Raw genomic sequence first — 11,861 nt, 5'->3', positions numbered from 1 at the left:
CGCGGGTGGAAAGATGCTTGTAACTCTGGACTGTTCTGGGCGCAGGGAATAGAGGAGAGAGGAAGTCCATGGCAAGCTGGAAAGGAGAGTTATTGAGACATCAGCCCAAATGCCAATGAATAGAATTTTCAGAGCTCAGTTTTGGAGGAAATGAACAAAAGAAGGAAGGGACCAATCAGGATTGAGAAGAGGATTACAGTGTCACACTGTCTGTGAGGTCCTATAGAATGGAGGCTTGCACCTGAACCGTCTTTGCTTTTGGAGCCCAGATTAGATGTAAATGCAGGCATAGACAGGGTGAAGATGAGTGGGGGACAGTGTGGAAAGTACTTTGTTAGTGATTCCCCTCTGGATGTATTCCGATGGACCAGGAGAAGTCTATTTTAGAAGGAATCTGGAAGCAGCGGGGAGGCATTGTGTGGACTGGCGGAGGAAGGGTGGTCAGACTATGAAAATGATTTTCAAAGGGAAAGTAAGTTAAAGGAAAAGGGGGTGATGTCAGGTCAGCGGGGAGGCTGGCATTGAAGAAAGACACTTGGGTGAGAGATTGCATTCGGGTACAAGCTAAAGCAAAGGAGATACCTGTGCAGGGTTCCAGGGGCTCTGGAAGTAAAGTCAGGAGGGACGGGTAGTTGGTGGAAAACTTTGGGAAAGCCAAATTAACTGATTCCTTTCGAGCTTTAAATGTTAATATTGGGGGTTGAAAGCGTCTGTATAACCCAGATTCTCAAAAGGAATGGCTTGGCTATCATAATTTTTTCCCACAACTGCTTTGCTCTGCCCAACCCTTGGCTCTTGGACGGATAATCCCCAAAGGCACTGGGGCCTCTGAGCAACCGAAGCCTCAAAACACGGCCAGTGTAGTGGGGATAAAGCCTCCCTCTAGGCAAATTCCCGGGGAGGAGTGTGGGTCCTGGTCTCCAATGTCCATAGGACCCTCCCAGCGGAGGGCAGGCCTGGACCATCCTGTGTCCCCAGATAGCCCCCTGGCCGGTGCGAGGGCTGGGCTTGCACAGGTGGCCCTAGGGCACAGCCCCTGAGTACACTAACCCCCCAGCCCCCTGGTCCCCAGCCCCAGGAAAGGAGAGAAGGAAAGGGTCAGGCGGGGTGTAGAACTCTGCAGTGCAGACGCCACACTGAGTGGCACCAACACCTGACGCTGTGTTTCTCTCCCGCAAGGGCACCATGCCGGTGGAAAGGATGCGCATGCGCCCGTGGCTGGAGGAGCAGATAAACTCCAACACGATCCCAGGGCTCAAGTGGCTTAACAAGGTGAGTGGATCCGGGTGGGTGTATGTGTGAGAGAGGTCCTGGCTGAAACACGCCCGTGCGGACTGCCGAAAGTAAAATCATTTGTATTCAAAATCTTAGGCTCATTCATGACAAAAACCAGCCAACCCAAAATGATCATAAAACATCAAGTTATCATCTCAAAGGCTTTTTTTATTTTAGAGACAGGGTCTCACTATATTGCTCGTGCTGGAGTGCAGTGGTGCAATCACGACTCACTGCAGCCTTGACCTCTTGGGTTCAAGTGATCCTCCCACCTCAGCCTCCAGAGTAGCTGGAACTACAGGTAAACGCCACCACACCTGGCTAATTTTTGTATTTTTTTGTAGAGCTGGGGGTCTCGCCATGTTGCCTAGGCTGGTCTTGAACTCCTGGGCTGAAGTGATTCCCCGACCTCAGCCTCCCAAAGTGTGGGGATTACAGGCATGAGCCACTGAACCCGGTCACAAAAGGATTTGTGTCCTGTCCGACTGTAGCCTCAGCCTGGAGTCTCCAGTGTCTGCTCACCTTTGGTGTTTTGGCTGACTGCCTATGGAAAGCTCCTTGCTGTGTTGTTCTTTGAGGATTCTTACCCTCTTCCTTCTCCAAATTCCTTTTTTTGCTTCTCCTGGCCTTTTAGGACTAGAGGACATGGAAACTCCAGGGTTTTATATTAGGAATGGAGCATTTCCTTTTCAATGTTCTCTGTTTAAAGAAAGCTTGTTTTTGTCTTTTAAAAAAAGCCTTCTTTTTACCTCTGTAATGAAGCCCTATCTGTTTGTCCACCTTTCCTAAGAAAGCAGCCAATCATTTACAACCTGCCCCTTCCATGCGCAAACACTCCCTTACTTTGTTAACCTAAAAACTCTTAATTTAATTGATCCTAGCTATTAGGGGTGAATCAGAAAGAGATAATGTTGGCAAAAATGAAAAACTTCTAGAACTATATAATCTAGAAAAGCAACTAAATATATATCATGCCTTCTTTAAGGAGGCCCAGGAGAGAAGTTCCTGTCCTACCAGGAACAGTTCTGAGTAAATGCCTTTTTCTTCTTCTCCACTCCCTCCCCTTTTCTTTTTTAATCTTAAGGACACAGTGAATAATTTAGCTGGCCAGGCTTTATCTTTGTATCAGGTACAAGAGCTTAGAGCCAGATTGCAGATTGTAGCCTGCTTCCAACAAGGGAACAAGATATTGCAGTATAATTTTTTTTAACTAATATCATTCCTGGCCTTATTGGGTCTTTTCAGATATCTTTCAAATCTTATTTCTTTTTATTCTCTTCCTTTTATCCACTTATTTTGATTTTTTTTTTCTTTAGACAAGGTCTCCCTCTGTCGCCCAGGCTGGAGTGCAGTGACGCGATCTCAGCTCACTGTAACCTCTGCCTCTGGGCTGAAGCGATCCTCCCACCTTTGTCTCCCAAGTAGCTGGGACCACAGGTGGGCTCCTGGATAATTTTTATATTTTTTGTAGAGATGGGGTTTCACTATGTTGCCCAGACTGGTCTGGAACTTCAGGACTCAAGTGATCTGCCCGGCCTTGGCCTTCCAAATTGCTGGGATTACAGGCATGAGCCACAGTGCCCAGCCTGATTTTGAATTTAATGTTACTGTGTTGAATATGTCTGTTTGAGCCTTTCTGAAACAAGGTGGAGCACTAAGTAAATAGAAATGAAGAAACCATATGCTTATTTCCTGTGACCTGTCCCACATCTCAAGGTGTTACTGCAAACAATGTATTTTTTTAGGGTTGCTCTATCTATAGTGTTTGAGATTTACATATGTAATCAGCTTCTTCCAAAGAAACAAACAAGAAATGGAGTTGCTCCTTGGTCAGCTCAGTTAGCAGGGGTGCCATGGAGGTATAAGGAAGGGGGGACCAGAGTAAAGGGGGGCTGGAGAGTCAGGGTAGCAAATGACGCTGAATGAAAGCTGACGTGTACTCAGCACTTACTGTGTGCCAGGCACCCTTCTAAGCAAGGTACGCGCATTAACTCACGTTCCACCACCATGGGGTAGGTACAGTTAATATTTTCCATTTTACAGACAAGGAAACCGAGGCACAGAGAGGTTAAGTGGGATTCTGTTTTGAGGAACAAGGTAGCATTACTGTTTGATGTGGAGTGGGAGAGGAAAGCAAATGCTCCTGTGTTCTCAAGAGAAGTAAGTTGTCTGTTTTTGCTTTTCCTTTTTTAAAAATACCTCCACTAGTTTTGGTTGGCAGGATGCAGTGGAGAACAGACTGTCTCACACCTCTCCTGTTGAGCAGGTGCCTGATATGTTGACCACTGTGATTGGTTTAGACTAACCATTAGTCCCTTCTTGGTGCTGTAGTAGATGGAACTGTGGCTCCCCGAGAAGATACGTCCACATCCTAACCCCCAGAACCTGTGGATGTCACCTCATTTGGAAAAAGGGTTTTTGCAGATATAGTGAAGGACCTTGAGATGAAATCATCCTGGATTTTCTGGGTGGGCCCTGATGCCAATAAGGAGTGTCTTTATAAGAGACAGAAGAGGAGAAGACACACACAGAGGAGAGGGGCATGTGAGGACTGAGGCAGAGACTGGAAATAGGCAGCCACAGCTGAGGGACTCCAAGAGGCGAGGAAGGATCCTTCCCAGAGCCTTGGAAAGGAGTGAGCCCTGGCTGGGCGCAGTGGCTTACGCCTGTAATCCCCACACTTTGGGAGGCCGAGTTGGGCAGATCACCTGAGGTCAGGAGTTTGAGACCAGCCTGGCCAACATGGTGAAACTCCATCTCTACTAAAAACACAAAAATTAGCTGGGTGTGGTGGCAGGTGCCTGTAATCCCAGCTACTTGGGAGGCTGAGGCAAGAGAATCACTTGAACCTGGGAGGTTGAGGTTGCAGTGGTGGAGGTTGCAATGAGCTGAGATTGCACCACTACACTCCAGCCTGGGTGACAGAGCAAGACTCCATCTCAAAAACAAACAAACAAACAAACAACAACAACAAAAAAAACGGAGTGAGCCCTGCAGACACCTTGATTTTGGACTTCTGGCCTTCAGGACTGTGATGGAATATGTTTTTGTTGCTGTAAGCCACCAGTTTGTGTAATTTTTCACGACAGTCTTAGGAGATTGATGCACCCTCTAAGGGTCACCTCCTTACTGGGACTCTCGGTTGAGATGCCTTTTCTTCCATCTATTTTGTCCATGTTTTTCTGATGCAGGACCAGAAGGCAAATGGATTTCCCTTTGTGCAAATGAACACTTGGCCCCTTTCAGGCAGTCCTTACCTGCTGAGCATCACTCATCTGGCTCTTGGCTCGAGAGTTCTCTTCCCAAGGCATGGAAGGAAAGGAGACCTCTGTGTCATCTCACTGGGCTCCTCCGCTACAGCTGGACATGAGCCAGGCTGATGAAGAAGAGCATGCCCGTGGCTGCCAGCCCGTGCCGCCTCTCAGCACCGCCCTGGCACAGAGGCCAAGGCCTGCACTGTGGCCCCAAGGCCCTGTCAAGCTGCATCCTGCTGAGTCCTAGCCAGAGTGGGCACGTGGCGCTGCTCGTGCACATGGGCACTGCCATCACTGTCACTGCAGGCCTCGGCTGGGGTCAGGATCTCTTCTCTCCATACCTACACTCCCACAGGGCATCTTTTTATAGGTTTCTGCTAACTTAGGCTTGTTGGCATTCGTCTGTCCATATAAATACTTAACTGAGAGCCTAATGTTATTCCCTCCCATTCACAAGCATTCTGCCTGGGAATCCTTGTTTATATTTTGAGTGGTTTGAGGTCATTCCAAGATCTCTTTTGCCACTGAAGACTGTTGTAACTCTTAGAATGCACTGTCCACGGGGCTGTGGGACTCACTTCTGCTTCAATCGGCATTCAGGATGTGTTCATGTTTATCATGAAGTGCTCCAGGCTGGGAGCCCCATGCACTGGTGCCTTGGCTGTCTTCATCGTGTCTGCATGGTCAGGGCCAGGCCTAGTGCCTGGTAAGTGGGAGGCCCTCATAAAAATTGTTCTGGGAATACTCAGATGAATGTCATGGACTTGAAGGGGAGCAACATTGATGGTGTTTTTGTTCTGTTAAGATAATCAGATTTATGGACACTGGCTTGGCAGTTGTCACATGGCTCTCAGAAAGTCCATTCAACCTACTCCATTCTTAGTAAGAGAGAAAGAGTTGGTTAATTAATGCCTTAAATTTGTTTCCTTCCCCTATTATCTTAGTCTATTCCCTGTTGCTTATAACAGAATACCTGACTCTGGATAATTTATAAAGAAGAGGAATATATTTCTTACAGTTATGGAGGCTGAGAAGTCCAAGGTTGAGGGGCTGCATCTGGTGAGGGCCTTCTTGCTGGTGGGGACCCTCTGCAGAGTCCTGAGGCAGTGCAGGGTATCACCTGGTGTGGGGGATGAGCATGCTCACGTGCTAGCACAGGTCTCTCTTCCTCTTAAAAAGCCACAGTCCTACCTCCATGACAACTCATTAATCCATTAATCCCTGAATGGATTAATCCATTCATCAGGGCAGGGCCCTCATGACTCAATCACCTCTTAAAGGCCCCACCTCTTAGTACTGCCACATTGGGGATTAAATGTCAGTATAAGTTTCATAGGGCAAATATTCAAACCATAGCACCTACTTTTAATAAATTTGAAGGAGGATGGGAATGGAATGCGTCCCTTGGATTCCTCTGAAGGAACAGCGAGGAAGTTTGGAAAAGTGCATTATAACCAGCTTATGAATGAGACCTTGGCTGGGGCCATTTACCTTTGGTTATGGGTATTTGCAAATGTGCATAGCATGTTTGAGTAGCCCAATGACAAAAAAAATAGGATAGCAAATTTTCATATGCCTGCATCTAGATGTATGAATATTTTGCCTTATCTTTGTGTGTGTGTGTGTGTGTGTGTCTATCTGTGTGCTATTTTAAAGCAGCTCCCTGACAGTGTACATTGTAAGACATAAGGACATTTTCTTATATATCCACAATATACCATTGTTAATTGGACAAAATTAATACTGTTTAATATCATCACTGCTCCATTCATGTTAAGAATGCCTTGAGTATTCCCAAGTAATCTTTTTACAGTTGATTTGTTCAAATCAGAATTCAAAGACTGTCCACAGGTTGTGTTTGTTGTTTATGACTCTAAGTCTCTGCTGACTATGGGCAGTAACCTCTGTTTTTTTCCTTCTTGCCATTGATGTGTTGAGACCAGGTTAGTTTTGGGTTTGTCCACGTGCTTGCTTGTGGTTCCCTGGGCCATTTCTTGAGGAAGGAAGGAGGCAGTCACATCCGGGGTCCTGGTTTCTCTCGTAGCTCCGTGTGACCCCCAACACTGGTGGGGTTATTGATGTTCTTATTTCCTCCTGGATCCATGCACTAAGGCAGGGGAATCATCAGACCTTTCCCTTTTTTTCACTTTGAAAGTAGACTTGTGTTTGTGTAAACATCAGGCTATCTCTGACCAGGGTAAGGAGTCCAGACAAAAATAGCACACTAATTGGAACATCTTGCAAATGTTGGGGGGAAGAAGAGGCAGAGGAGATAACAGAACTAGTTTCCATGTGGGGCCAAGGAACATTTGTTCTACATTGCTCAAAATAATGTCAGATGCTTTTCTGAAGTCAAGCAGCACTCATCTCTCCTGCCTTCCTTCAGATGGGCAGAGTTGTGCACACACATACCAATGGTGGGCCCTGGCATGGGGCGTCTATCTATACACAGCGTGTACCACCACCACGTGTGCAGGACTGGTCACTCGGGGATGAGACACCTGGCACATACTGACGTCACGGGGTCTACACACACATAGCAACACCGTCGTGTCCCATGGAACACACAACTTGTGACCAGAATGTTTACTGGTCAGAATCTCTTTCAGTTTTAAAATGAATCTTGCTTTCTGTTACCTTTTCATGTGGTCTTCTTCAAAAAAAGAATCTGTGATACGATTTTAAAGATATTTCTAATAAGTTTATTAGTCTTTCCTTTTTTTTTCCCTGAAGTATGAAAAACTAGGTAAAGGTGACATGTAGTTTAAAAAATGTTTACCATTTTAAAGTGACATTCACGATGTCATGCAGCCATCACCACTGTCCAGTTCCAGAACTTTTTATCCCTCCAAAAGGAAATGCTGTACCCATTAAGCAGTCACTTCCCATTTCTCTCCCCGCTAGCTTGTGGCAACCAGTAATCTGCTCTCTGTCTCTATGGATTTGCCTTTTCTGGATATTTCATGTAAATGGAATCATTCAATATTTGGCCTTTTGTGTCTGGCTTCTTTCATCCAGCATAATGTTTTCAAGGTTCGTCCACGTGGTAGCATGTGTCAATACTCTATTCCTTTTTGTGGCTGAATAATATTCCATTGTATGGATATACCACATTTTGTTTACCCATTCATCAGCTGATGGACACTCGGGTTGTTTCTATCTTTTGGCTTTTGTAAGTAGTGCTGCTATGAACGTTTATGTTTTGGTTTGAATGTTGGCTTAGAATTCTTTGGGTATATATCCAGGTGTAAAATTCCTGGATCATCAGGTAATTCTGTGTTTCACTTTCTTGAGGAATGGCCAAACTTTTTCTCCAGAGTGGCTGCACCATTTTGCATTCCCACAGCGATGTATGAGGATTCCAGTTTCTCCACATCCTCACCAACGTTTGTTATTTGTGTATCTTTTTTTTGGAGACATGTCTGTGGGTTAGTCTGTTTCATGTTGCTACAAAGGACTACTTGGGGCTGGGTAATTTATAAAGAAAAGAGGTTTCTTTGGGTCAGGGTTCTAGGCTGTACAAGAAGCATGACCTTGGCATCTGCCTCTGATAAGGCCTCAGGATGGGAGGCAAAGGACATTACATGGCAAGAGAAGGAGGAAGAGAGAAGGGTGCAGGCGACAGGCTGTTTTGAATAATCAGCTCTCACCGGAGCTAATGGAGCGAGAGCTTACTCATTACCACGAGAATGACACCAAGCCATTCATGAGGGATCCTGCCCCATGACCCAAACACCGTCCACCAGACCCCACCTGCAACACTAGCGATCACATTTTAACACGAGATTTTGAGGGGAGAAACACCCGAACTATTCCAGTCTACTCAGGCCTGTTGCACGTTTCAAGAGGGTCCATAGTGTATGTTGCTAGGTTCAGTCAGCGCTTTTGTAGTTGCATGACTTTTGTGGTTTCTATGGGACTAGGTTTGGTTGTGTGTGTGTGTATGTGTATGCATGCATGCGTGCCATGCTTAAAAAGATCTACTTTATCTGTATCAATTTTGTGTCTTGCAAGTTAGATTTCAGATTGTGTCACCCTAGAACTCCTTTGATCTAGAAAAAAGTGCAACAGCAAATTCTTAAGAATCTCGGTGTTTAAGCATAAAGCTTTAGATTCTGGGCGTGCACTTCAGGAAAAGCTCTTTCACTGAAATCAATTTTCACTTGTATTCATTTTCATGTGAACATCAATAAATGGCATTTAGTGATTGGTTTTGCTGTCGATTTCCATCTACATTAAAGCATAAAATGTCACTCAGCCCCTTTCTGATCACTGTCCTTTTGAAATTGGCTAACCTGAAGCGCTCTCTGTGGATGATACAGAATGAACACCGAGGAATTTATGAAAAAGTCTCTCACTTTCAGTTCTCCTTTAATAACTGACTTTTTAGAGGATGGTAGAGTTTTCCTTTTAACAGGTTTTGGGAAACTCTCCAATGTTCCGAAATAGTCTTTGTTCTGGCTTTGTGATTGGTTCTGTGGAGAGGCGCTGAGTCTCTTTGGGGACAGCTGGGACCCTTTCTGCGTTTCACTGTGTGAGACTGAAGTGGTGGAAACTCCCTGCTGACATTTCCTCTCCTTCCTCAGCGTCTAGTGCAGGGATCCGCATACCTAGCAATTACCAGAACTGCCTTGAGAGCTTTTAAAGAGTACAACCTCCTGGACTTTAATCTCCACAGAATTCAGGTCTCAACCGGTCTGTCATAGGACAGGGACTCTTCCAAATCTAAGAGCTGGGAGACAATGAGTGGGTGATTAAGTAATAGCATATGGAGTCGCATGACCTGGGTTTTGAACTTAGACACTTATTATCCTGCAAGTTCCTTGATTAAATAGTTAAAATCTGCTTCTCGGTTTCCTCAGATAAAATGGAAATCGTAACATATACCTCACTCAGTAGGCTGTGGGAGGAAAACAAAGCTGAGGTCCCTGTGGATGTGGGTAGTCAGATGCACAGTGCCAATGGGACCTTAGTACCTGCCGGTACCACCACAAGAGCTGCTTGGGCCAGGTTCCTCATCTGTAGCTTTACTAAGAGTACGGCTTTGTTACTAAACCATGGGTTTCCAGTCATGTGTTTTCCAGGGTTGCTTGAGGCGGTTTTGAGTTACAAACCTCAACATTGAGAGAGATGTAGAGATAGTCTGATATAAGCATTGTATTGAGGGATGTTTCTCCAGAAAATGTGTCATTTCGTAACCTCTACCTCTTTGTTTGCACTTCTTGCTATTTTCTGCAGGCAGTAGACCCACAGGGATTCGAACATTACTTTCTATTTCTGTTGGATGCACAAGCAAATGGAGATATTTGGTTTCTGTGACAGTGGCCTCAGATGTACCCGACTTTTCTTTAGTAGCATCAAGGGTTTTGGAAAGTTGTCTAATTTTTAATTTACCTAAGATAGCTGGAGTTACTATTTACCAAACGATGAGAATAAATTGTAAGAGTAAGCATTAGAAGTTTCAGTAGGTGGCCATTTTTCTGTGATTTTATTAAAAAAGAGACACAGGGCCAGGTGTGGTGGCTCACACCTGTAATCCCAGCAGTTTGGAAGCCTGAGGCGGGAAGATAGATCACTTGAGGTCAGGAGTTCGAGACCAGCCTGGCCAGCGTGACAAAACCCCATCTCTACCAAAAATACAAAACTTGGCCAGGCATGGTGGCACATGCCGGTAATCCTAGCTACTCAGGAGGCTGAGGTGGGGGAATCTCTTGAACCTGGGAGATGGAGGTTGTAGTGAGCCGATATCGTGCCACTACACTGCAGCCTGGGCAACAGAGTGAGACTCTGTCTCCAAAAAAAATATTGAAAAATAGAAAAGAGGCACAAATAATGGAATACACTGGCATATCCCAAATCATCACCTTTGACCTTGGAAAACATTCCCGCTCTGCAAGACTTCACGAGACTGTCACTCCGGGTAGGCTATCAAGATTTGGGATCCAGCAGGGGAAGTGGGTTTGGTTTACAGTAGATTTCTTGTCAACAGTCAACACATTCAGTGATGCTTGGTGGGGAATCTTGCTGATTAGACCTTCACAACCTTTTGCAATGGTAGGCTAAAACCCATGACTGCAGTTCTTCTTTACCTTTTTTTTTTTTTTTCAGGAAAAGAAGATTTTTCAGATCCCCTGGATGCATGCGGCTAGACATGGGTGGGATGTGGAAAAAGATGCACCACTCTTTAGAAACTGGGCAATCCATACAGGTACTAAAACTCCCTGCGGCATTTATAGAGGAAGGCACTCTTGCTTAGTTTTGTTTTTATTACACATAAAATAGCCTGGCTTATGACCTCATGAAGATGGCTCTGAAAAACCTGTGACTTGTCCCTAGGCACATCCAGGACACATGGGGTACAAACTACAGCCCTCAGAAGTAATGCTCCTCTCATCCTATAGACTCTTAGTCCTTCGATTTCCTATAAATGTGGTATTCTAAGAAGTTCCCTAGGTGTTACCAGGGGAATAGAAACTCAGTTGTTCTGATGCTATAAACTTTGATCAAATTTATCTCCCCCCCAAAAGGTAGTCAGAAATACGTGTATTTATTTCAACCTTTACGTAGGGAGCTGTTTACAGGAATGGACTTTGTTGGAGCATCAGATGAAAAAGAGGCACTCAGGTTCCCTCTTCCTGTTGACTTTGCAGCCTCTCAGTCTTCTGTATTTTTCTTACGCTGATGCTCCATTCTTCCAGCATTTATAGTTTCCTCAAGCTGTTCAGTAGAACCAGGGTGACCAGCTTGTTCCAGTTTGCCTGGAACTGTTCAGGTTTTAAAAACAAAATTCCCACATCCCAAAAACCTCTCACCCCCAGGCACACCAGGACGATTGGTCACTGGAGGTATAGCCTGGAGTGAAAAGGTTTCCTTATACTGCCTGGCCAGCAATACTGTGTTTCCAGAAATTTCTTCCTCTGTATCTAATGTTTTCTCTTTTTCTTAATCTTTGTCTATTTTGTTAGGAAAGCATCAACCAGGAGTAGATAAACCTGATCCCAAAACATGGAAGGCGAATTTCAGATGCGCCATGAATTCCTTGCCTGATATTGAAGAAGTCAAGGATAAAAGCATCAAGAAAGGAAACAATGCCTTCAGGGTCTACCGAATGCTGCCCCTATCGGAGCGGCCTTCTAAGAAAGGTAAAGGCATTTACAGACTAAAATAAGATCACTCAATTTGTGTCATCGTGCCTTCGTGATCTGTTCATTTCTACATCTGCAGTCACTTCGCAGGTAGAATAGCCAGTTCATGCTGTAGGGGATCATTCCGCCTCTACCTGGCTTGGAAACAAGACTTTCAATTCACCAAAGGCAGTAAAAGATACATGTG

General features: G+C 45.1%; 1 protein-coding gene across 26 annotated transcripts in view; it reads left to right on the top strand.

The window, feature by feature from the left end:
- Positions 1-11,861, top strand: part of IRF2 (interferon regulatory factor 2) — an 89,245-nt gene that overhangs the window by 46,874 nt on the left and 30,510 nt on the right. For all 26 annotated transcript variants that reach the window (XM_054484786.2, XM_054484794.2, XM_054484792.2 and 23 more), the window contains 3 exons: positions 1,180-1,272; positions 10,638-10,737; positions 11,495-11,671. In XM_054484786.2, the coding sequence (XP_054340761.1) occupies positions 1,186-1,272; positions 10,638-10,737; positions 11,495-11,671 (364 nt within the window). In that variant the 5' untranslated portion in view covers positions 1,180-1,185. The remainder of the gene's footprint in view (positions 1-1,179; positions 1,273-10,637; positions 10,738-11,494; positions 11,672-11,861) is intronic.

This window comes from Pongo pygmaeus, chromosome 3 (assembly GCF_028885625.2).
Source record: "Pongo pygmaeus isolate AG05252 chromosome 3, NHGRI_mPonPyg2-v2.0_pri, whole genome shotgun sequence".
Classification (NCBI taxonomy): domain Eukaryota; kingdom Metazoa; phylum Chordata; class Mammalia; order Primates; family Hominidae; genus Pongo; species Pongo pygmaeus.
The sequence above is the reverse complement of the archived record's forward strand: the minus strand, read 5'-3'. Positions and strand labels throughout refer to the sequence as shown.